The sequence below is a fragment of the Penicillium cataractarum genome (assembly GCF_028827025.1).
Source record: "Penicillium cataractarum strain IBT 29864 chromosome Unknown utg000009l, whole genome shotgun sequence".
Lineage (NCBI taxonomy): Eukaryota > Fungi > Ascomycota > Eurotiomycetes > Eurotiales > Aspergillaceae > Penicillium > Penicillium cataractarum.
In genome coordinates, this window is record NW_026622745.1 from 1,407,677 (window position 1) to 1,432,910 (window position 25,234).

Sequence of the window (25,234 nt, forward strand, 5' to 3'; positions counted from 1 at the left end):
CAATAAGAGGGACTGCCCATGAGCCAGGGTCCTCCTTGCCAAGTTTGAACCAAGCAACTCGAACATCCACCGAAGAATCGATCGAGCATGATACACAAGCAGCAAAAGTGCTGAGCAAGATAGAAGGCACCGCTGATTCTATAGAAACCGTCGCCGCTGCCCATCTAGAGGACGAGGAAACAAACAAGAAAGTCGGCATTATACGGAATACCGCTCGCGGGTTAGTGGAGACTATCGAAAATTCCACAAAGGACAGCGATGTTGCCTGGAACAAGCTTAGGCTTGTTGACAGTGGTCTCGACGAGATTTTGGGGAAATTGAAGAACTTTCCACCTGCTGAGGCTTCCGCTAACTCTGAACAGTCAGTGTTAGACATTGTCACCTACTCAGAAGGAGCAAATCAGACACAGGTGCTCCAGGGCTCTTTAAATGGGAAACCCCGGGCTACGCAGGTAGTACCCAAAAAGTCTGACTCAATAGACAAGGATATCCTGGAGCTGAAAGTATCTGCAAGACGGCGATGTGCAGTAGCTTGCAAATGTCGGTGTCACAAATTCAAAAGCATTCATAGCCAAAAGGCCATAAGCAAGGCCCTGGGCCCGTTATTTATGAGATACAACTGCATCCCAGTCTTTGGTCGTGCAAAATGTGACCACCCAAAATGCATTAACAGCACGCCAAGCTCGATACATATGAATTATGTTTTCCCCCGGTGGCTACTCCAAGCAGCTGTATCATTTTCAATGCAATGGGATAGCTTCGGTGGACAAAGGGCAAGCTTCAATTTGAAAGTTGCCCGTGTTCTAGCTCCGGATCACCCAGTCTGGTGGATTATACAGAACAGTTCCGATGCAGTATTCCGAGACTGCCTGTTGAAAAGAGAGATATATCCAGACGACGTGGACCAGGATGGGTCGCCTCTTCTTACAGTTGGTTAAACCCAAACAAAAGAAAAACTTTCTTTGGATTTTGCTAACTCGTTATCAGCATGCCTTAAGGCATAACTTTGAAGTGGTGAAGCTTTTGTTGCCCTTTTATAATGATGTAACGCAAAAGGATAATGTTGGAAGGTACGTAGATAATAACTATTGGAAGGAAGATGGTGCTAATTACCATTTACATCAATAGATCGCCCGCTTCCCAAGCTCAAAGATACATTGTACGGGACTGGAACAATCTGAATGATGATAACCGGCGTTCTTTACAAAGGGTTGTTGAACTCGATGATGAAGCCGATCTTGGGTCGACTTTGCTCCTTGATTGCATTCTTTATCGCCGCCACATCAGTATTGATGATGCATTAAGCATCGACGCTGCTTCAATCAATTTCCTCGACAACGATGGCTGGAGTGCATTACATTGGGCTGCACTGAAGGCGGATGCTGAATTAATGCAGAAGCTAATAGATTATGGCGCTGAAGTGGACATTCGATCGCCCGTCGGCCGAACTGCACTGCATATCATCGCAGATCATGGCGTTACACTATGTGCCGACGTGCTACTCAAAGCTGGTGCTAATATCAACGCGCTTGATCATTGGGGAAAGACACCCTTATTTCAAGCTGCCCAGTGCAATGTCGCTGACCTGCTTGATACCCTTTTAAACCATGGAGCCAATCCACGGCTGAGTGAAAAATCAGGAGATACCCCACTTCATGCTATCTCTTATTCAATTCGCATTTCCGATATATCAAAAGTGGACCGGCCTGTGGCTGCCTTAATTCATGCCGGGGCCGATTTGAATGCCCGTAACGAAAAGGGCATGACCCCAGTGGCTATGGCTGTTGAATCCGGTAAAGCGGATGTGTTTCTTGCGTTATCACGACTTGGTGCGGATTTATCCTCTGTCAATAATGCTGGGCAGACAATTCTTCACCTTGCCGCACTCTGTGGAGATCTCAAGCTACTTGAGGTTATGCGTCAAGTAAAGGTTTCCACCGTGGATGTCAATCAGCTTGACCATTCCGACACAACAGCTGAACAGTATTTTGAAAGACGGGTGCATTCGGGAATTTCGTACAAAGGCCAGGTATCAATTCTGACCGAAAAGGAAATCTCGTCGTTCAAAGCTCTCTGCGAAGACATGCTCGAAATATATCGCACGCCTCTAGTGGTGACTACTTCTCTGTCACCTTTGATATCCGCGGAGGATTCTCCATCAGAATTCTTCTTCGATGCAAAAGAGTCCTTCTAGGATTGCCAACTTAAGACATTGATTTACTACTTCCAAATTTAGCTACTATCCCAAACCTCAACCAAGTATTATTTGCAGGAATTCAATTCAAATGTCCACTTAAAATTGGCACTACAACTCAATGCACTGAACATCCGCACCCCGATCCAGCAATTGCTCCACAACATCCTGGTGACGCAAGTGCGCTGCAGCCTCCAGTGCGCTTCCATTGTTTATACCAGTTGCATTGGTATCAACTTCATGGTTGAGGAGATTTCGCAGAATTTCTGATGCCCGCAAGAGGATGCAGCATCCCTCGTGATGATATATAACCTATCCTTCCCATTGACACCAGCCCGTTATGAATCCAAATTTATAGGTACGAATTTCTTATTGCCACTATTGATGCAGTTTAAACTGCGTCGTCATAGAACGGCATTCTTTACCTATAGCACCACAGTTGCGATCTTTTCTCAGACTCCTTGAGTTGCGAACTTATTCTTCGTGGGGCGATAGAAAAACATTCATTGTCCTGATTGTACTATGATTGGGGCCAATCAATTGCCCACAAACTTCATCACTACATAAGAAGTGAGGATCTAAGCTGTAGATATTCGCCTCATTCTTGATTCCTGTTTTGACAACCACAGTTTAGTCCAGTGGTCCCTCAAAGTCACCCAGATAAGCTGTCTGTGTGAGTTAGGGTTACTCTCGCGCTGCCTCTGGCCAGACTACTGCACATTCGCCCTGACGTGTGACGCTAACACTGCACCCAGCCGCCTATCGCTCAAGTGGGACCCCACTGAAAATTGGACATATTATTCTAAAATTGAACATGTCACCCCGCCTGTCAGTCTTCTTTCACAAGCATTGCGGTGCTCTGAATTTGAAACCCGCCTGAACCTCTCAATATCAAAATGGGGTCCACTGACAACACCGATGCCTTCTGGGCAAAGACCAACAAATATCTCATGACAACAGGAGTTCCCTTCTCTCCCGTCATAATCACAAAAGCTCTGGGCACCCGCTTGTATGATGCTAATGGCCGGTCAATTCTTGACTTCGCCTCGGGCCAGTCATGCTCCCTGCTTGGCCATTCCCATCCTGAGATTGTGGAAGTTGTAAGGCGTTATGCCTCTGAGCTGGATCATGTGGCGAGCAACATGGTCACCCACCCAGTTGTCGATCTTGCAGAGCGCCTTGCCAAACTTCTGCCTGCTCCTCTTGAGAAGTCCTTCTTCCTGAACACCGGATCTGAATCTATCGAGGCAGCTATTAGGATGGCAAAGTACTATACTGGAAAATTTGAAATTGTTGCCTTCACATCCAGCTACCATGGCCTCACTCAAGGCTCTGGCTCTGCAACCTACTCTGTTGGCCGAAAGTTTAGTGGGCCTTGTATGCCTGGGCAACTTGCTTTCCCTGCACCCTATGCCTATCGTTCTCCTTTTCGGAAAGCTGATGGATCCTATGACTGGGAGAGTGAGATGGACTTTGGCTGGTCAATGATTGATCGACAAAGTATTGGCTCTCTAGCCGCTTTCATTATGGAGCCTATTCTATCTAGTGGTGGTGTTTTAGAGCCCCCGGAAGGATACATGAAGCGAATGGCGGCTGAGTGTAAGAAACGCGGTATGCTGGTTATTTTGGATGAGGCTCAGACTAGCATTGGTCGCACAGGCCAGATGTTTTCATTTGAACATGATGGCATTATTCCTGATATACTTGCCCTCTCCAAGAATCTTGGCAGTGGCTATGCTATTGCGTCTGTTAGTACGACAGCTGAGATTGAGCGTGGCTGCAAGGAAGCTGGCTTCCTTTGGATCACTACTCACATGAATGACCCCTTGACAGCAGCCATTGGTAACAAGGTGCTAGAGATTGTTGAGCGTGATAATATCTGTACGATCGCTACTGAGCGTGGTGTACAGCTTCGAAATGGTCTCGTTAAGCTCCAAAAGAAGTACTGGTGTATTGGCGATATTCGTGGTCGTGGTCTGCTGCAAGGAATCGAGATTATCTCTGATCCTGAGACACGGGCTCCCGGTCCTGATATTGGACAGGCTGTCTCCGATCGCGCGATGGCTCGGGGTCTTGCTTGCAGTCTTGTTAAACCCACGGGTATGGGCGGCGTCTTCCGGTTTGCACCACCAGTCATTATCACCTCCGAGGAGATTGAGGAAGCTCTCCGGATTATGGATGAAGCATTTGAGTATGCTCTTAGTGAATCCCCGCATAGATAGATGTCCCTGTCATTAATGTGTGTACTTAAGAAAGGTTTCTTGCCTTCACGGTTTATTAGAAGGTGACTATACCAAGAAGCAAAATAGTAAAGAAGGAAATTAAGTACATAGTAGGCCAAGATTGTAAAATATTACAAAGAGGGGGGACATAGCTTCAATTTGATTGGGCCCGATTCATCCGTAATCGAGGACCTGGGTGACAAAGTACAGGCTCGATGCATTGCAGTACAAGTGGGGTCGCAGGAAGTGACGGCCCTGTGTCAACAGCGGCTGAAGTGCTTGCCTTCGCAAAGCAGCACGGCCTGCCTGTCGCCATAAAGGCTGTGCATGGAGGAGGTGGCCGTGGCTTAAAAGTGGCCTGGGCAATGGAAGATGTAGTAGAGGCATACGAATCATCTGTCCGGGAAGCAACCGCAGCATTCGGACGGGGCGAATGTTTTGTCGAACGTTATCTGCATCGGCCGCGCCACATTGAAGCACAAGTATTAGCTGAAAAGCACGGAAAGGTGCTTGTTCTTAGGACCCGTGATTGCTCGGTACAGAGACGACACCAGAAGTTGATCGAGGAAGCGCCAGCACCATTTCCTTCTACAGAGCAGGAGAGGAAAATTCACGACGCTGCGAAGAGGATATGTGCCGCTGCGGGTTACTCCAGTGTAAGCACCGTGGAGTTTCTTCTCGGTGCTGATGGTAGTATTTCATTCTTGGAAGTCAACACCCGGCTGCAAGTCGAGCATGCCGTGACGGAGGAGACAACCGGTATAGACATCGTTTCGGAGCAGTTCCGCATTGCTGAGGGCTTGCCGCTCGGTATTACTGAAGCTCCCGTCTCCCGGGGGCATTCTATCGAATTTCGTATCAATGCAGAAGATCCCGGTCACGGATTTCTACCTACTCCAGGCACGATTACAGCCTTCGAGCCTCCCTCCGGCCCAGGTGTTCGGGTTGATAGTGGCGATGTTACCGGTTCCACCGTTCCAGCTGTTTACGACTCCCTCATGGCCAAGTTGATTGTTTCTGGCGCAACTCGTGACCAAGCACTAGCTCGCGCGCGCCGAGCACTGCAAGAATTCCGAATCGCCGGGCTCCCCCAGTCCTACCATTCCACCGTGCGGTGCTTGAGACAGATGACTTTGTTGGTAACAGTGGCTTCAAAGTCCATACCCGCTGGGTCGAGACTGATTTCACCGCGGCTCCTGCTCCAGCAATCCGCCCTGACCCAGTTTCTGAGCCTTCAATCGTTAGGACGAGTGTGGAAATAGACGGCAAGCTTGTATCCTTGGGAATTCCAAGTCTACTTTTAAGTGGATTAGGTTCCCTTGCCGCTGGCCCCTTTCCTGTTGCGAAAACCGAGTCAGAGCTGTCTGGACCTGAGAGTGGTGGTATTTATGCCCCAATCTCCGGAACACTCCAAGCTTATAAAGTCACAAACGGTGCATGTGTATCGGAAGGCACTTTGTTCGCGGTAATGGAGGCAATGAAAATGGAAACACAGATCGTCGCGACAAAAGCTGGGACTGTGCGTCTGATTGCTAAGGAAGGTGAATATCTTCAGACCGGTGACGTGCTGTTGGTATATGAGGATCCACAACTCGTGACGAAAATGGAATAGAAAAAAAGATATCAAGACACAGCAGGGAGTGATCTTTACCCGGTAACAATAACTTTGAAAGTCTTCACTAGAATGGGCTCAGCCTTCGAGAGGTATTAGCCTAATAAAGGGCTGTTTGAGACAATATTCGGTGTCACGAGGTTCCCTCGATCTGTTTTTCTCCTATACTAGGTAGTAGTAGGGTTAAATGTCAACAAGTATTTGAACAACTCCCACTTTATTTCAATAATCTTAATTGGTCAAATAGAAACACGCATGGATGAATACAGTAGGCGGTAGGTTAAGGTGTTCCAATTCTTGACAAGTTTAAGCTCGGGGTGTCATGTTATGACGTCAGGTGGTGTGACCTTTCTCAGTATACCTGTTGTGAGTTCCATGCATGACGCCGTTAATTAGTCACTGCAGCACGAATGAACAATCAAGGCTCACAACTTGCTGCTATTGTTATATGCTTTCTTATCCTTACAGTCACCACGGTTTCTCTCCGTTGTTATGTGCGGATTAGATTGACAAAAGGATTCGGGGCGGACGATGCATTGTCAGTGGCGTCCTTGGTATGTCTGCTATAAAAATCACCACTTGCTTAGGCCATACTCTACTAATACCAGGAAGATAATTTTTGTGCTAGGCTCAGCCTGTCTCCTCGTTGGCATTGGCGCCGGGGGTTTCGGGCACAGATGGATGGACATCTCTCAACCGAGGCTTATTCTCACCTTAAAGGCATGCACCCCCCTACCTAAACACTCTGCAGGCTCTCTGATATTTTGTAGTTACTTTTTATATATGAGGCGACCTACGTTATCGCGACATGTCTAGTCAAACTATCTATTAGCTTGTTTCTCCTCCGCTTCACCCTCGAACGCAAGTATACCTGGACTCTATACGTTGTCCTTGCCACACTTTTTAGCTACAGCGTGTTTTTACTATTCTACGCGCTGTTTCAGTGTAAACCAGTGTCAGCATTCTGGAACTACTCGGGAAATTGCAACACAGCTAGGACAGTCAAGGTTACGTACGCACACTCGGCCATTATCAGTGCATCTGATTGGATACTCATCATCTTACCTATATTCATTGTCTATCAACTTAATGTTGGATTCTTTACCAAGCTATATGTTGGGATTATCCTGGCCCTCGGCTCCTGGTATGTTGCAACAAGCTGCTCTTACGGAGAACATCTTTGCGACTAACCTTTGGACAAACAGTGCTAGTATTGCCACTCTGGCAAGATTTGCTTATATCAATGATCTCATTGATCCTAGAAATCTGCTTTTCAACACGGGCCTTATTATTACATCACATCTGGAGATTGGCGTGGCTCTTACGGCTTCGTCAGTGGCCACTCTTCGACCACTTCTTGTCCGTTTGAGAGGTGTCTATTCAAGACATAGTCAGAGCCAGGAAACAGACCATCGTTGCCTGGACGGGGGCGAAACTGCCATGGGGCATCTCTCCCCCCCAACGGCCCGACCTCAACCTTAGGGAACAAAATTAATATAGTGAATTCTATGCATGGACGAGATTTTGTCACTACAGTACTGAGACTGGTTGTTGTTCTAATACGAAGGACTCCGGCAAAAACATTGTAAAGACATGGTAGCTATCATTCACTGAAAAACTCATCCATCGATCACACTCTCTCATAGGCAGGATATATGCGAGGTCCAAAATCCAACCATCTTACGGATCGGCACTCAATAACTAGGGAGAACAGAAAATAACTGATCTCTGCTCGCAATATGTAAATTCAATTATAATCGGAGGTTAGGGGTCGCTCAGGGCTACTCTTCGGCTGGCTGCATGGTTGTAATAAAGTAAGCAGCTAAGAGACGCCCGAAAACTCACGTAATATCTGCGCTCCAGTACTGTCGGTATGAAATTGAATGTACTGCGAATCATGCTTGAAGTATGAAATGCTTAGTAAAGAAGAAATATGAGGGGAAAGCTTCTGCGACATTTTTTCTCTCGGCGTGACCCTAAATGATCACATATGTTACCTAGGCAGCAGGCAGCGGCAAGGGTAATCTGTATATCGCTGCCTGAAAACACAATCCAGATTCAGGCGCCCTTCATTTGAGGAAATTGCTCTGAAAAACTCGAGTATAGACTCGTGAGAGGCCGAGATGATATTACCCGCTATAGGGGTACCAAGAAAAAAATGTAAAAACAGTACATGACCCGCTATTTTTCTGTCAGATTCTATATTACTAACTGGACCACTACCTATCTACGTAATCTCGTTGATTCGTTTACATGATATCATCTGATGATCTAAATTCTTATGGAGTAGGCGGAGAGGGCTGAGGATAAACGCCAGTTGCTCAAAACCTATAATTAGTCAGCTTATCGACCGCTTTTATAGCTGCCTTTGCCCTAATGCCTTCTTCTTTAGGCCAGGGCGACGCTATTACTATAGTACCTATTTAACTATCCCCTTCCTTGTCTTTTCTCTTGTCTTTTCTCTTGTCTTTTCTCTTGTCTTCTATCTTCTGTAGGTCATGTGAATTCTGCCGGACTTTCTGCCTTAGAAAATTGGGTTTGAGCAATTGGCGCTTATCGTCCTCCTCAGTGGGCGGCAATATTTACCTGACCGCCCGATGTATTGTTTTGACAATTATTCCTTGGGACCCCTGTAGCAACATCGCATTGTGAATTTCGGACGCTGAATAAAGCGATCAATATGACTGGCAGAGAGAAGGTGATCCTTCGGTGTGGCCGAACAGAAGTAGAGCTTTTATGGCATTGTGAGTTATCAAAACCGGTCGAATTGGTATAGGCTAGTATGTATATAGACGAATGAGAACTATCGGAATCATACAGACAAGGTTGATTGATTGAAGAAAGGAAAGGACTCGAACGAATGGAAAAGGGGCAGGTTGAGCTGTCCCATAGCGGTGTAACCGGGTGTTCGAGTGACCATACCGATGTCGAAAGGTTACCCGTATATTATATACAAACACATACAAAATCTGGGAAGGAAATGGACCAATCCGAGGTCACTGTAATGAAACTCTCCACTTTTCCACGACATGAGTCAATTCTCAGCCTCTGGGTGGCCTATTTCAAACCTCTTTCTTCCCTTCTGACCGATAGTCTCGAGCCGCGTCAAGTCCTTATAGTATGGCTCCAGAATAGGACGAAGCGGTGAGATCTACACTCACGCATGACGACCAGCATGTAATCAACGTCATTCCTCGTATCTACCTACAGTACATTGTCGATCCAGTTCACCAAGACGGTCTCAGAATCCTAACACTAGATTCAAGTTTGTCCTACTAACGGATAGACACGGAGCTGTGGGGTTTCGCTCATAGATCTCAAACAAAATACTCAAAAATAGATCCGGATCAAGACAAAAATGTGGTACAGACCCAACACAACCGTAACACGCGACACGGCATATAATCCGAAGCTTCCATGCCCCGGTGGACCCCTAAATCGAGGCTGAGTGAGATGCAAGGAAACCGGGTAGAGCCTCCGTAGAAAGTACATCGAAGAGCCCTTACATGAAGGAATTAGGCCGGGTGAAATAGCCGAGCGCAGCGCATAGATGTGACTCGTCTGTTTGCATTAGGCGGGACAGCTCCACCACCCTTTAAAATGACCAGTCCAATAAGATCACTCCGAAGCAGAGCGAAGCAAGGTGGGAAAAGCAAGACTCTATCTTACCCCTTCAGGTGTTGACGAGTCACTGTACTGCAGGAGTAAAGTATTCTGCCGTCCATCAGCCTCTTCTGCACAGCCAGGGGAATGGGGCCGTGCTGGCTCGTATCGGTTGGAGATCGAGGGCGCTACGCGAAACCGGGGCGGAACCCATTGTAAGCCTTACGGATTGAGGGGGGAGGAGAAGGAACGGGTTCACTGGGTTAAGAATGTGCCTCGTATAGATTTCTTCCACATAATCTAAATCGGGAAGTATTGAATATCTCCCTAATGAAGCATACAAAAGTGTCCATAATGAACGAACCATGGCACCAATTGATCTGCCGGACCGCAGCCCTCCAGATAGGGTGGGATCTTCTGGAAATTACATAAAATAGAAGCTATTTTATCATCCGTTCATTTGCTGGTCGCCAAGATGATCCTTGATGCCTCAGTTGCCACCAATTCATCGCGATGACTTCATGATGGTACTACGTCACTGGAACTGGATTTGCGGAGATGGTTGGATGGTCGACAGGATCTCTGCCCTTTTCCCATCAGCCGCATTATTATACACACCTGTACGAAGGACACAGCTGGTCAAAAGAGTGGGAACTCAGCAGGCCTGGGGGAGATGGGCAGGATTGAGTGGACGGCAAGAAGAGGAGAAACGCCTCGTGCTGGACCCACGACCAGCCACACGCGTTAGCGGGCTACACAGCCTCAATCTTAACCTAGGTAATAGGTACATAGTTAATCATAGAGTTAACCATAGTTAATAATGTACTGGATACTTTAATATTCTCCATCCCCGGGTCAGGGTTCATCTTCGAAGAGCCTCGACCATGGCCGACTGGTAATGATACGTCAAAGCGATACGGAACAATACATCCATCACTAGAGCAACGAGAAACTGTCTGCGTATGCTAATCACCCCGAGGACAGCAACATATGTAGCATAGCACCTATTCAATCGTACGAGATCAAGTAAACCAGTAAGAAAAGTCTCATTCAGTCTCCTATAAGTAGCAAATGTACTACAGAGTACATAGAATAAGTACTATGTATCTAACGTATTCTGTATTGATACCAACTCTGCCCGGTTTCTTGTTTCTGTCGCTTTCAACTTCTTTCTCCTCGGGGCCTTTCAAGCTGGAGTTTCCATCTCTCTCCTTTCGCATTCACTCGGAGAACCTCGGACTCGATCTCAGGGGAATTAAATCAACTACATCTTATACCCTGCCATACCAGCCATACCTGTTATATTGGTTATACTGATTATCCTCATTATAACCCGGTCCATCATACTCCCCCCGTCTTCTCGTTCCTGCGCCTGCAACACCCGCCACGGTTCCAAACTTCCACGCCTCATGGCCCGGTTCGACTCTTGGCCAATCTCATCCATTCCATCTTCCCCTCTCCAATTGCTGTTTTAACGCCCCGGCCAAAAAGGCCCCCCCCTGGGACATTCCCGGTGGATCGTCACTGGGCCTGACAAGTGCAAAGCTGAAACCAACCTCGTCAGCTTGCGCCACACTCGCCAGGTGAGAAAGAAACGCCCCACACGCCCTGGACTTCGCCTTCAAGCCTACTCTCTCCTCCTGCCTGGCTCTGCCTATTCCCTCCCTCCCCTCCTCTTCGACCCGTCGACTTGCGTGTCGTCTCTTCCTACTCCAATCAATATAGCCTCTGGGTGAAGTCGGTCGTGCCCTTCTTCCTGTCTTCCCCAGCTTTTCGTCGATTCTGCCCCCCCAACGTTGATTCTAACATGACCTCGGAAATAGCCGTTGCTTTGGTTCGTCCACCGTTGCAGGTTGGCGCGAATCCTTCTACCTCCATGGCGGCATTGATGCACACGAATCCCGAGCCCATCGCCGTCTCCAATTCCATCACCGGCCCTACCGCTTCTATCGCGAACCCAGAGTCCATCGCTTTTCTCAAACCACCAGGCAAACACGATTCCAACTTGACCTCCATCGCTAGCGCTGGTTTGCACGTTTCGCGATCCCAATCTCCCATGGCGAGTCCCGCGGCAGCGCCGGCGGATCGGCCGGTCGATCAAGAAAGAGAAGCCGAACGAAACAGCTCACAGGTGGCTCGCGAAGCCTTGGGCGCGAGCGAGAAATCGCCCGGTCCGTCAATCCACGAGCCATCCGTCCATGCCTCTCCAGAGCAGATGCAGGTCGACACACACCCGAACGATACATCATCGGACCCGTACGGATCAGCCGATCACAATCAGAACTCTTTAATGCACACGTCTACGGTCGCGAGTCCCGGTCCGATTGAAGAGTCTCTGCAGGGCGGAGACCGACCTCGCCCGCGGGAGGACACGGAGATTGACCAAGATAGCAACAAAGCCTTTTCCTATCCCATGCCCACTGGTGGCATCAGCGATCCGCGTCGAGGGCTGAGCTTACCCACCTCCGGGTATAACAGAGGCGGTCCTCGCTCGCCCTCTGCGAAGAAGCATCGCTGCCCTTATTGCGCAACCGAGTTTACTAGGCAGCACAACCTCAAGAGCCATCTTCTCACTCACAGTCAAGAAAAGCCGTTCGTTTGCCAAACCTGCCAGTCCCGATTCCGTCGACTCCATGATTTGAAACGACACACCAAACTTCACACTGGCGAACGCCCACACACTTGCCCCAAATGCGGGCGGCGATTTGCTCGTGGTGACGCGCTCGCGCGACACAATAAGGGTCAAGGCGGATGCGCTGGTCGTCGGGCAAGCATGGGAAGCTTCCACCCAGATGATGACTACGTTGACGGTCAACATCCAGACGACGGAATGGATGGAGTAGTATATATGGAGCCGGAGCGCATGGACGAGGAAGATGAGCGACGACTCGGCCTTCCCAACATTCGCCGGCACGAGACTGATCAACTGACTCGATCCGATTCTCCTCACACTGCTCGCCAACCGAGCACGTATCCACCGATCGCCGCTTATCGTTCGAGTCTTCCTCTACCTCAGGGCACACAAGGTGGCTCGGGCGCATCGATGGCGGCGGCAACCTCACAGCCTCCCAACCACTCCTTCCCGCCCGCAGGACACTCGTCTGGAGCCGCCATCTTCCCACCCTCGACAGTCAGCGACAGCCCGAGGCCGCTCTCTCCCAATACTCTATCACAGCACGACTCTAATGCGCAACCACCCCACACCTCACATTCCCCGGGGCTGGGCCAGTCGCTACCGCACCCACAGCCTTATACGCGAACGAGTCAGTCCTCTGCGACAAACCATGTACCGCCTACCATTGGCCTTCCACCACCTCAAGCCGGCGTGCATCTGCCTCCGCCCGTTATCAACTCTCCGCAGACACGGTTCGACCCCCAGACTACCGCCAAGCACACACCCTCCTCGCACAGCCACTCTGGCAGCTACGGGTTCCCGGCCCCCAAAGTCGGGCTCGACGGATCAGACCCTGCGGGCGGTGAGATCGAGAAATTGTGGGCATTTGTGCACGACATGCACAAGGAGTTGACGGGTCTGCGCACCGAAGTCGCAGCCCTACGCGCGCATATTGCATCGACAAATTCGACGGCTGCTCCCGTGCCGGTGGAGGTAAACCAGACCAATCCCGCTCCGCGATAATTATACCCGCCGCGCCGTGCTGTTCAATTGTTCCTGGTGTGTACGATATGAATATATCTCCTTATTACATTCCATCGGTTCTGTCATAGAACCGAGTGTCGACCCTCCCTTCTCCTACTCTGTTGATAACGTCCAATTACCTATCCAAGCGTTCCCACGCGGACGCTCAGTCTTTTTGATGCCCCCTTCCACGATCACACTCCGACACTCGCCGGCGCTGGTGGTATTTTCCTATTGTTTTCATGTTTATTGCACTAATTCTGTGATGATGGCGGTGGGGTAATTTATCGGTTTTGATATCGCCCTCTTTCTCCTTCTTGCAAATTGTCACCCCCGTTGTCGCTGGACTTTGATATCAATTTCCAAAACTCGGGTGGCTGATTTGAAGCGCAAGGCGTTTTTTTCTTTCTTTCTACTTGCTTTCTTGTTCCTCTTGGGTCAGCTGACGGAGTTCGGCGTACCAAAACTGGATGTATTGCGACAGAGACACGCCTGATCCCCAGGTCTGTGATTGGACTGTTGAGTTATTCCATGACTATGGCCGTGGTACCCGGGATCAGATCTGCTCCCGCTATACCAGCGTTATATCTGCTGGTTGATGGTCATTAGATTCATTGTATGGATCATGGCCACTCGGGCGGATCAGAATCCGGGTTCCTGGTTATCCCTCTACTTATATTTCCCTTTTTTTTATCTGTTTCCTTTGTTTTTTTCTATATCCGTGGTTTGGTGCCCCCCGATTGCATTCTCGAGTGATGCATGGAATGATTGAGATGGAGTTTTCTTATTTTTCTCACCTCTTTGCGCTCTATATTTTCCTTGTTCCTCTTCTCCTGTTGAGCTATTCCAACTTAGGTAGTGATAATATACCCTATGCTTGAATGAGTCTTGTTTCAGCATACCTTTCTAGTATATACTAAGTCTTTTTTGAGAGTAAATGTACATATCTCAATAATATGCATTACCCATCCTAGCTCCACTATTTTTATACTATATAGTGCCCTATCATCCTCATGGCTACAGCATTATGTGTCCATCATCAACCCATGTGCCCATCCCATCCCCACCCCAAACCTCGGCGTCCCCACCCAACCCCAATGATTGAACCGAGGCCCTTCCCCGCCCAGACACAAGAACCCCCGAATGGGATTACACTTACGTCTTGCATTAGGTTAGTCTAGTACATGTCCGCTCCGTAAACCGCGCCCCCCTTAATAACGTGCCACTTTCTGCAGAACCTGGTAAACTTTCCATACCCTTTTCCTTTCTTCTACCCCGGATTCCTTCAACACGTACATACAGTACTCTTTACGCCACCATGTCCTCCGTCGCACCGTCCAGATCCCTTCAAGCTTCGGCTTTGACGTTTGTTATTCTGTCTATTGGACATACGGTATGTCTGTGCCCGTTGTTGTTTTAACAAGGAGGTTAGGGTATGGGGTAGGGGAGCTACCTATGTACCTATATACCTTCAATGTGGACCCGGGATATCCGGGTAATGAACTTTGTGCAGAGTTAGTGGGTTGAGGTCTGTCTTGCTAATACGCATATCGCTTATAGGTCCAGGGTAGACAGTGGACGGCCGAGAAGGTGTTTAAGAATATCAAGGGGTCTAAGCCTTGGGCTTGTGGGACTGTGGGGTGGTTCCAGGTACGTACATCGCCTAGCAGTGGACCTAAGCTTGAGCTAGAGCTTGGGCCTGAGCTTCATGAAATTATGAATTGTGAATTGTCGCTAACGCGTGTGAAATGCTTCTAGGGAAGCGCATTCCTGCTTATGACTGGTACGTGACCTGCTCTACCCGACACTCCCCAAACCGTCAACTATTGCAAGTCATTCTAACAAGCTTCTCTGTCCAGGTATCCTCCACTACCAGTGGTCCAACAACCCCACTGCGCTACAGGATCCCCTGAACAAGGCGCTGGCTAGTATCGCCAATGCCATTCTCTGGGCTAGTTCGGCGTGGTATGCTAAGACAGGGGTGAATGATAATGCGGTGTTGGTGGGATTGTCGGCTGCGCTGCAGGCTTATTCTGTTTTCTCGCAGTAGGAGGGGCAAGGCAGGATGGGACGTGAAGGATAATTGGTATCTGGGTGGTTGAAGGGATTGAGTATTTGTGTTGTATAGGTCATATTATATGATTAATTGTAGGAATTGGCTAGTCGAGTTTATGCGAGATCCATCTGATAGCAATGGGCTCATCGCATAACAACAGTATGAAATGTCCATCTATCTTAACCCATAGAACCTCCTTTTCCCCAAAGATCCAAGTTCAAGCACCCTGCCTCCGACGCATCGTCCACCCAATAAACAACCCCACATCCGCAACGACCGCGCGTGGAACGCCGCCCAACGCCCAACTCCGCTGGACCCACTGCGGAATCGAGCCCCCAGCATCAGAAGTAGTCGCCATCGTCCATTCAATACGGGATTGAGAACGGTACTGCTGCTCGACTGAGTGCTGATCTGCGAAGTGGGTAGCCGGTATCAGCTCGACGCGCTCGATGCTAGCGTAGTTGGCGAAGATGGCGCGTTTCGGCACGGACGCGTAGATCCTTTGGTGTAGGGCTTGTGGGGTGGACGATGCTTCTGGGTGGAGGGGTATTTGGACGGTTAGAAAGCCCTGGCGATGCTCTTCCAGGGTCTGAGAGGGTTGGGGAGGGAAGTTGTTGTATGCAGCGGAGATAGTTAGGGATATAAAGCTGCGCGGAGCTATCAGGGCGGAGGGATGGAAGGTGTGAGTTATCAGATTCACTGGAGCCAGTATCAGCAATGTTGACCCTATAAACAGTGAGACATATTCTTGAGATATTCATGGCTTACCCTCCATACTCGCATCCCTAAATCTAATCCCATCGACCTCAATCTCCCCAATATCCTCCACTGCCCACTCCAACAGCCGCTGCACAGCAGAAACACTAGGTGTATACTCCATTTCATGCTCCGCATGTTCCGATCTCAATCCCGCCTCGAATTCGCGCCACGACGCGGTCCCTGTAGAACTCGCGTCGACATGTTCGCTTTGTCGACACACCCAAAACTCGGACTTGTCCTTCACCCTACCCTTGATGCTTGCGCGTGGCTCGGAGGGCTTACGCCATCCGCGTAGAAGCTTGACTTTGGCTTGTGATGGTGGGGATGGGCGCAGTTTGGGGTCTGTGGTGAAGGTGGATGGGACGGAGTGGAGAAGCTCGAGAGCTTCGTGCAGGGCGGTGCTGATGTAGTGGTGTAGTTCGGGGCGGGATAAATCGGTGGAGAAGGAAGGGTGGGCGGGGATTGAGGTGAAGGGATGGGGTTGTAGTTGGATAAGTGACATTGTGGAGGTGAGGATGAGATTGAGAATTGGTGTAAGGTTACGTTAATTATGTTGTTGTTCCTGTTTTAGGGGAAGCTTTGGGCCGAGGGATCGGCAGAGCTTGTTTATCGATCGGATGGAGATATTCGTGGTGGCTGTTATCAGCGGGGCATGTCGAATGGGCCCTGCCTTATCATTTCTCATTAAAAGGGCGGCCAGTCTATAATATCGTAGATTCTGGTCTTTGGCCCAAACCCCCCACTTAGCTATATATATACACACATTACAGGCATCGGATGCCTGGTCCCACGCTGCCGGTTTCAAAGATTTCTATTAGGCCTGCCCCTAGTGCTTCCTCCAGCACCCAGCGAAACTGCATGCCATACAACTCCTTCCATTTCTTCGTTCGACCCGGCAGAATGCCCGCAAACTCACCCCGCGCTCGCTTAGCCAAGTGGAAACTCTTCTCGGTTTCCACGGCGCCGTTCCAGCGATCCTTGAGCAATTGCAATGGGGCTTCATTGCAAGTGGACCGCCGGAGTAGGGCGAGCAGATGAGCACGACCAGCCCCAAGCAGCCGCAAGTAGGTCCCGGTGTTTGGCAACGACAAAAATAGAGTCGCTGCACGAGCCTGGGCATCTGTCTGCACGGCTCGGTCGGTATCAGAAGGATGGGCCGAGCCCCTCCGACTGGCTGAAGACACTACCGCCTGGGGTAGATTGGGAAGAGATGCAACATTCAAAGATGCTTGTGTATATGATGACGACGAGACGAGGAATCCAGCACGAACTAAGGATCGGTATTCGTCGGGAGTGAAGACGCTTTGCGACAGGGCAGAGGAGGATCCGATGCGCGTGAGGATATCGAGGAATTTCTCTGCAGATTGTCAACACCTTTACCTCTCACAGACGCCCCGAGGCCGAGTACTCACCCTTGAGCTCATCATCCAAGACAGCGCTCCCACGAACCATGTCCTCCCAGTCCTCGGCCAAGACCAAGCAGTCACCCAATCCGGCGGCATCACTGCCACGACCAGGGACGATCAGTCGTCGAACACGGCCTGTCTGCACGAGTTCAACAATCTCTCGTTCCACCTGTGTTGGCGCATTAAGTAGAGTATGTACGTGTGCGACAGAGGCAAGGGGAGGCAGCGACCGGCGCAAATTCAAGACCTCCGCAATGCGAGTACTATTCATGCCCGCGCGCTGCGGGAGTTCATCGAACATTTTCGTCCGAATGGACTGAATCGCCTGTACCACATTCTGGACCTCTGCAGTCTCGGATATAAAACGCGATCCACCTATATCGGGGAGAGGGTCATCGTCGACTAGATCTTCGGCCGCCGCATTCACGGCGCTAGCTGCGGCCGAACTTGGCTTGCGACGGGCATGAGCAGCAAAGGGTGAACTGCGAGGCTTGGGAGTGGACTTGTGCTTCTTAACACCGGCGACTGGAGCTGAGGTGAGACGCAGGGTCATGCCGGGGACAAGTCACTAGCACAGGAGCTCCAAAACGAAGGGAGAAGGAATTGACTGGTTCGAGAAAGATGGAACTTCAACGATTACCTCATTGGTCAGGTGATCCGTCTCGGCAGAGTCCAAGGTTCCGCCAATCACAGCCACGCCCGGATAATTTGGTATGTGTATTACCGTATGGAAGCATCTCCACCCCCACGGGAGCCGGCGGGTGGTGGTACGACCGGGTCAGAGTCAATACGCGCTGTCATTGATGGCTCCAGAACCCTGCCAGCTTTCGGTCTGGCCCTGAGTCCTTTCTGGTTCGTGTTTGATAAGAAGGAGAGAGAAAAGCAGGTCTGTTTCGACCGAGAAACAGTTTCTCTCGGGTTCTTTGTGCAGGGCATTTGCTTCCTGCAAACTTGCTGCAGCCCCACGGCACCTGATTTGATTGCACATGACGTAGCCATGAGAAATTGGCGCTTTTGATTCTCTTTTCAGCCCAGCATCGAATGCAAAAAAAAGCTCTCAGGTCGATGCCTGCATTCTGACGGCCTCGCCATTCGCTCTCTCGTATTTAGCCGTCCTCCCTCAGCTATCATTGCTTCCCTTGGAGGTCGCTGTCGCATCCCACCCCTCTATTCCTGCCCCGCCTTCAAGGCCGATCTTTCACGATGACGGTCTTCATCGCGTCTCTGTAAATACAACACGCCCCCTGCTCCAGCCCGTACACCGGATACTAATCATTGAACTCTCCTAGCTTCCTCCCTTATACGGTCAACTTCCGAGTCGACAATCCCCGCGATCGCCCCCCGGCCACTCCTCCTCTGCCCAATTCAGCGGCCGACACGGTGCCTCCTCTTCCCGCCGCTGCGGCCAGTCTATTCGAAAAGAACAACTCCAAAGCCCAACCAGGGCTCACACCCGGTGCGACCACAGACCACGAGCGCATCTTTGCCAGCAACCTTGCAAAGGCTGAGAAGGAAAAGGTTGAATATCCGTTCCCACCGTCTTCCCAAGAGAACCAGCTCCTCACAGAAAGCGAAGCCCACTCCCCAGCATGGGGTGCAACGACTTCCCTCAACCAGCCGCTCAAGGCACCGACCCTCATCTCCCCATCTCCATCCATTCTAAAACACCAGGATCCCATCATCGCACCGAGTGAGAAGTCAGTACCACTGAAGACCCCCGACTCGGCGCCCGTGCCTTCACTCGGTGCCAAGAAGCCCCAGAATGGGGATCGCAAAGCGTCCTTCTCCAGGGCGGAATGGACAATTGAGACTGCCGAGCAAGGAAATGGTGGTTTACGCAATGCAGTTCGATCTGCCAAGGAGTCGGGATACCTGGGGGATATGATGTGGGTAGGTACCCTGGGAATGCCCACGGATGCGCTGGTGAAGTGGACGCGCAACGACATTGCCGAGAGACTGAAAAATGAGTACAATTCATTGACGGTGTTTGTCAATGACGGCGATTTTGATGGTCACTATACCCATTTCTGCAAGACCATCCTCTGGCCCGTCTTCCACTACCAGATCCCGGATAACCCAAAGAGCAAGGCCTATGAGGACCACTCGTGGATCTACTACGTGAAGCTCAATCAAGCATTTGCAGAGAGCATCGCCAAGGATTGGAAGCGCGGCGATGCGATCTGGGTTCAGGATTACCACCTCCTGCTCGTTCCGGCTATGCTTCGCAAGATGCTGCCGGATGCGCAGATTGGCTTTTTCCTGCACATTGCGTTCCCTTCTTCCGAGGTTTTCAAGTGCTTGGCACCTCGCAAGGAGCTTTTGGAGGGTATCTTGGGTGCCAACTTGATCGGTTTCCAGACTGATGAATATTGCCGGCATTTCTTGCAAACTTGCAGTCGCATTCTGTGCGTCGAGGCTACGAATGAAGGCATCCAGATGGAAGATCGCTTTATCAATGTGGGAACCTTCCCAATTGGTATCGATCCGACGTCCTGGGATAAGCGTCGTAAAGCGGCGGATGTCGAGCGATGGGTCGATACAATCTCCGAGCGGTACCGTGGCAAGCGATTGATCGTCTCGCGAGATAAGATCGACTCGGTTCGGGGAATTCGTCAAAAACTCTTGAGCTATGAGCTGTTCCTCAACACCTATCCTAAATGGGCAGATAAAGTGGTTCTCATCCAGGTTGCGACCAGTACCACCGAACAGCCCGAGCTGGAGGCAACCATTTCTGATATTGCCATGCGAATCAACTCCACCCACTCAACTTTGGCACACCAGCCTCTGGTCTTCCTCAAGCAAGACTTGGCTTTCCCTCAGTATTTGGCCCTCATCACGGTTGCCGATGCTCTGATGATCACCAGTCTGCGCGAAGGCATGAACCTGACTAGCCACGAGTTTGTCTATTGTCAGGATGGTAGCTATGGTGACAAGAAATATGGGTCGCTCATTCTCAGCGAGTTTACCGGTAGTGCATCCGTCTTCGGAAACCATGCACTTCTGGTGAATCCCTGGGACTACAGGCAATGCTCGGAGGCAATTCATACAGCGCTGACGCGAGACGAGAAGAAGCGCAAGGAGGTTTGGGAGGCGTTGCACCGCGCTGTGCTGCAGAACTCGACTGCCAACTGGGTGAAGTCATTCAATGAGACACTCACGAAAGTATGGAACGAGCAATCGTCTCGGGAGATCATGGCCGTTCCACGACTCTCGGTACCTCGACTCATCGAGGAGTACCGGCAGACTAAGCGCCGACTCATGATCGTAGACTATGAAGGCACTCTGGCCTCGTGGGGATCTCCACGTAGCATCATTCTAACTACCCCACAGCGCGCCATCACGACTCTTACTGAACTGACCGATGACCCCAACAACATTGTCTATGTAATGAGTTCGCGCATGCCCGAGGAGATGGAACGACTCTTCCGCCAGGTTAATAACCTCGGCCTAATCGCCGAGAATGGCTGTTTTGTGCGGGCGCCCAACGCAGACGAATGGACACATCTCGCCGACAAAGACCACATTGAAAACTGGAAGCCATCGGTCGCTCACATTCTGTCTTACTTCAAAGATCGCACGGAGGGTAGTTGGATCGAGAAGCGCCACTGCTCACTCGTCTTCCACTACGGCTCGGCCGAAGACCACAGCGTCGCAGCACGCCTTGCAGCCGAGTGTGCGGATCACATCAACGATGCCTGTAAGAACCAGGGCGTACACGCGATCCCTGTCGAGGGCGCGCTAATCGTCGAAACTGTCAACACGGATAAGTCTTCGGCCACGGAGCTTGTCTGGCGATTGTGCTTGGAGGATGAAGCTGGCAAACCAGACTTTTTATTGATTATTGGCGATAACCGTGAAGACGAGCCCGTATTCCGCTGGGCGAATAAATTGCACAAAGCCAAGGCTGTCGATTACGCCATGACCGTCACTTTGGGGTCGCGTAGTACTGAGGCCAAGGCTACCTTGACTCAGGGAGTAACTGGTAAGTCGTCCCCAAAACATGACTCAGCTCTATATAATCAACTAACACGTACTAGGCGTTCTATCCTGCTTGCAGCAACTGGCTGCACCATCAGACAAAACATCTGCACCTGCGCGTTGATCTACTACACTGATAGAAGTGGTATCGGGGGAAAAGTCAACCCCCGGTACCCCGTACTAAAAGTGCGATGCATATGCTGAGATCAAAAGACCATCAAGACGATTCTATGAAGACTAAGAGCGACGGGCGTTTCCGGGTACATTGATCTATATTTTTTATTTGGGTTTCTATTTCGGGGGTTGTAGATGGTTTGGTTTTGGATACATACACCGGGAGCAATACAATTGTACTTGTGCATTTCACAACTTGTTAAGTGTTTTGATATTGCAAGATAGACCACTGTCTATTAAAAAACAGGGTATCGTACTCGATCGACAATCTAACATTCACTGTGCAAGCAAGCCTCTAATGACTGGCCAATGTCCTATTGAAAACTAGAGTGGTCCTGAAACCCATCCATTAGGCTGCAGCGGTTCATTGATGATCGCAGAAAGACTATCTGCAAGATCATCACCACAAATACTCTCCCCAGATCCACCAAGTCCTTCAAACATCTCACAAACACTAGAAGTAGTAGAACTACTATCAAACTCAACATCCATAGACTCAGCTGTATCAACAAGATCTTCAACGTCTCGGATAATTATAGAGAAGCGAGGATACTTCCCTTGCGAGGGAGACATGACAGCAAGCCTCCTCCCCCGCCAATCCTGCCAAGGGGCATCAAAGCTCCGGTATACCGCCCATGTCAGATCACGCTGATTATCTATTCGAGCCTGACTCTCCGTTGAATCAAGTCTCGTTGTGTCCAGGGGATCCGGGCTCCACCAGATAGCATCTTTAGCTTGATCAAGTGATCGAATCACCTGTAGTTGGTTACGGAGTTTAGGGAGGGAAACGGAATCAAGACGGATCCAGTCACCGTCTGGACTTCTGCTTTGATGTCTAGCTCGGGGGAAAAGGCTCGTACGCGAGAGATTTGTAGTTTTCCCCATTAGGTCCGACAGTCTGATGGTTTCTCGACAGCGAGGGTATCGGGCCCAGGTGATGTCCACGAAAGCGTTGAATATCACGTTTGTATGCTGGTAGTTGAACCAGTCCCATTCGTACTTTTCTTGTCTCTGCTGCCAAGGTGGGACTTGGTTATGTGCTATTGTTTGTGTCTGTTCATGAGTGACCACGTCCATGGGGTCATATTGGGGACTACTGTCACTGTTAGTATGACCCCAGCCAGGTTGATCTCCCTGTCTAGCATACTCTTCCACTGGATGAGTAGCGTGAGCATCAAGATTGACTGTATCAGAAGTAAAAGTATAACCAATCTCAGGGATAATTTCTTCAAATGGACCATGATAATTCCCAAGGCCACCTCCTACAAAGAAACTGTCACTTTCACTATCACTGCCCTCCTCACAGCTGCCACCACTCACTTCTTCTGTTCTCGCAGATCCAGTAGCCGACCAGTCCGAACGGCAAAGTGCAAATAGCTCATATAGTGCTCCAAGCGCATCTTCCCGATATAAACAAGGGATATTGCCTGGCATGTTTCGTATCCGCCTTGAAATAGCTCGCTTGAGTCTATCACAGTTAGGCGCTGATTGTAGGTTGAGGTGGATTGGAAAGTCTGCCCGAATGCCACGTAGAATGTTGAGAACATCTTGTTGGCCTTGGGCATCATTGACTAGGCCAATGGTGACCCAGTGTTGTCGGCCTCTTAGAAAGGACATTATTGAAGAGAAACGACGAATTTAGGGTGAAGAGAAAAGGCGAGGTGATCATATAGTTTTATTCATTAAAGATGATTTGTATCGTAGTGTCGTTGCTGGTGGTTGTATTGTTGCGGCCATATTATTATATAACAGGTAATAGACGTCTACATTGTTCTTTGTTCATTTTCAATCTTTGTTTGTTTCGTCTTTAATAGTCCCATTATCTGTGTTTACTTGAGAAGAGAAACGAAGACCATTCAAACTGTGGATAGCCAATTACCTTCCGCTCTGATCATAACTCTTCATTGTTCCGTCGCTCAGCCATTTCTCTTTGTGTATTTTCTCCTTCTATTGATGTTAATACAACTAATTTGAGACAACTGCAGGAACATCAATGAAAAGAAAGCTTATTGTTCACGCGGATATCGCTAATTGTTCTACTCAGATGCTCAATAACAATGATAAAGACCGATAAGCCCCGATAAGCCCCGATAAGCCCCGATAACGGTTGACTCGGCAGTTCCTTAAACCCAGTCCCCATACTTCAACCGAGGCTCGGGCCAAAATACGTATATACAGCTTCCCCACGGGCATACTCAACCCAACCCTGCCCTCATTCTTCCTCCACAGAAGTGCGTTTTCAAAATGCCTCCCTTGAATGCGTCCTTTGAGGACGCGATTCGTGTCACTCCCCAAGGCAATAACAAGTACAGCGCCAATCTTCGCAATGAATGGTGCATTGGAACCGGTATGTAAAAACCACGCGCATTGTCTCCCCATGATGAATAAACCCCGAATATAACTGCTAACCCCGAATCCTCATTTCAGTCCCCCACGGCGGCTATACAACGGCAGTCATCTACAATCTCGCCCTAGTACACTTCGCGCACGCCCATCCAAAACAATACGACACCCCCGCCGCCCCAATCTCCCTCCAACTCGCCTTCCTCCGTCGCACAGCCGCCGGCCCGGCAACACTGGAAGTCGGAGACGTAAAGATCGGCGCGCGAACGAGCACAATCCACATCAAACTCCTGCAACCATCTGAGAAGAACCCCGCGCAACTCAGCGTCAACGTCGTCGGGTATATCACCGTCAGCCCGCCCAGCGCGGAGGTCGGTATCAGCGCGCCAACGGGGTGGAAACCGTATCCCGCCCCGCCACCAGGTTCCCTTCCCAATGGGAAAATCGATCTGCCGACTCTCGCGCGCACGGGCAAGGACGGCGCTTGGATAAAGCATAACCCTCCCTTCCTTGAATTCCGCCGCGCAGGCGCACAGCTCGAGCTCTTCGGGCCCGACAAGGACGTGGCTCGGGAGCAGCCCACGGGATCCACGACTATCGACCAGTGGGCTCGGTTCCGGCCTGGTGGGGACAAGAATGGTCGTTGGACGGACGCGGCCGTTGTTTATCTGTTGGATATGTTCCCCAAGGCGCTGGATGGGTTCGATACTTTGTCTGCGACAGCAGAGGCTAATGCTAAGGGGGAGGCGGTGCCAGAGACCAAGGCTAGGTTTTGGTATCCGACTGTTACGTTGAATATTGATATGAAGAAGCATTTGCCTAAGGAGGGAGTGGAGTGGTTGTATAGTCGGATTGTGACTAAGGTTGTGCAGGGTGGGAGGACGGATTTGGATGTTACTGTGGTGGATGAGAATGGGGATGTTATTGCGATGAGTACCCAGGTTGGACTCATTGTGAGTGCGAGTCGTAATGTCGGGTCGAGGAAGTTGGGGAAGTTGTAGATGGCCGCTTGCCGGGAGATAAGGATAAATGGTTGCTTTGTATATAGCACTGCAAATAGATCTGGAAATATATTTGTCTTTAGACTACCTATCTAGTACAAAGAGATTTAACTGGTAGATCTGTTGCACTTTACTGCAGTTTACACGAGGAAGATTGCCAATCGATACCCGTCTATGCTGGGATATAGTGTGTTCATGGTTTTCGTAATCTGTACCTCTGCCCCGATTCATAGGTTTGGCTTCAATATA

The 25,234-nt window shown here is 49.9% G+C and overlaps 10 protein-coding genes across 10 annotated transcripts; 7 read left to right on the forward strand and 3 right to left on the reverse strand.

The window, feature by feature from the left end:
• Nucleotides 1–1,099: 1,099 nt before the first annotated feature.
• Nucleotides 1,100–2,194, forward strand: N7496_011110 (ankyrin repeat domain-containing protein; the record flags this gene model as incomplete). Its single annotated transcript, XM_056704023.1, has 1 exon — nt 1,100–2,194. One exon carries the CDS (start codon nt 1,100–1,102, stop codon nt 2,192–2,194), a length of 1,095 nt encoding a protein of 364 aa, XP_056549983.1.
• An 896-nt stretch (nt 2,195–3,090) lies between these two features.
• Nucleotides 3,091–4,416, forward strand: N7496_011111 (aspartate aminotransferase family protein; the record flags this gene model as incomplete). The annotated part of the gene is made up of 1 exon (XM_056704024.1): nt 3,091–4,416. One exon carries the CDS (start codon nt 3,091–3,093, stop codon nt 4,414–4,416), a length of 1,326 nt encoding a protein of 441 aa, XP_056549984.1.
• Nucleotides 4,417–4,631: 215 nt separating this feature from the next.
• N7496_011112 (biotin carboxyl carrier protein) lies at nt 4,632–5,678 on the forward strand (the record flags this gene model as incomplete). The annotated part of the gene is made up of 1 exon (XM_056704025.1): nt 4,632–5,678. One exon carries the CDS (start codon nt 4,632–4,634, stop codon nt 5,676–5,678), a length of 1,047 nt encoding a protein of 348 aa, XP_056549985.1.
• Nucleotides 5,679–11,438: 5,760 nt separating this feature from the next.
• On the forward strand, nt 11,439–13,268 carry N7496_011113 (C2H2 zinc finger protein; the record flags this gene model as incomplete). The annotated part of the gene is made up of 1 exon (XM_056704026.1): nt 11,439–13,268. One exon carries the CDS (start codon nt 11,439–11,441, stop codon nt 13,266–13,268), a length of 1,830 nt encoding a protein of 609 aa, XP_056549986.1.
• A 1,318-nt stretch (nt 13,269–14,586) lies between these two features.
• Nucleotides 14,587–15,318, forward strand: N7496_011114 (uncharacterized protein; the record flags this gene model as incomplete). The annotated part of the gene is made up of 4 exons (XM_056704027.1): nt 14,587–14,661; nt 14,829–14,918; nt 15,027–15,051; nt 15,128–15,318. The coding sequence occupies 4 exons, from the start codon at nt 14,587–14,589 to the stop codon at nt 15,316–15,318; spliced, it is 381 nt and encodes a 126-aa protein (XP_056549987.1).
• Nucleotides 15,319–15,541: 223 nt separating this feature from the next.
• Nucleotides 15,542–16,585, reverse strand: N7496_011115 (SRPBCC family protein; the record flags this gene model as incomplete). The annotated part of the gene is made up of 2 exons (XM_056704028.1): nt 15,542–16,023; nt 16,093–16,585. 2 exons carry the CDS (start codon nt 16,583–16,585, stop codon nt 15,542–15,544), a joined length of 975 nt encoding a protein of 324 aa, XP_056549988.1.
• Nucleotides 16,586–16,847: 262 nt separating this feature from the next.
• Nucleotides 16,848–18,042, reverse strand: N7496_011116 (Stk19 family serine/threonine-protein kinase; the record flags this gene model as incomplete). The annotated part of the gene is made up of 2 exons (XM_056704029.1): nt 16,848–17,440; nt 17,496–18,042. The coding sequence occupies 2 exons, from the start codon at nt 18,040–18,042 to the stop codon at nt 16,848–16,850; spliced, it is 1,140 nt and encodes a 379-aa protein (XP_056549989.1).
• Nucleotides 18,043–18,692: 650 nt separating this feature from the next.
• N7496_011117 (putative alpha,alpha-trehalose phosphate synthase subunit TPS3) lies at nt 18,693–21,591 on the forward strand (the record flags this gene model as incomplete). The annotated part of the gene is made up of 3 exons (XM_056704030.1): nt 18,693–18,715; nt 18,779–21,471; nt 21,527–21,591. 3 exons carry the CDS (start codon nt 18,693–18,695, stop codon nt 21,589–21,591), a joined length of 2,781 nt encoding a protein of 926 aa, XP_056549990.1.
• Nucleotides 21,592–21,965: 374 nt separating this feature from the next.
• On the reverse strand, nt 21,966–23,258 carry N7496_011118 (uncharacterized protein; the record flags this gene model as incomplete). The annotated part of the gene is made up of 1 exon (XM_056704031.1): nt 21,966–23,258. One exon carries the CDS (start codon nt 23,256–23,258, stop codon nt 21,966–21,968), a length of 1,293 nt encoding a protein of 430 aa, XP_056549991.1.
• A 627-nt stretch (nt 23,259–23,885) lies between these two features.
• On the forward strand, nt 23,886–24,985 carry N7496_011119 (thioesterase family protein; the record flags this gene model as incomplete). The annotated part of the gene is made up of 2 exons (XM_056704032.1): nt 23,886–23,988; nt 24,069–24,985. 2 exons carry the CDS (start codon nt 23,886–23,888, stop codon nt 24,983–24,985), a joined length of 1,020 nt encoding a protein of 339 aa, XP_056549992.1.
• Nucleotides 24,986–25,234: the final 249 nt, after the last annotated feature.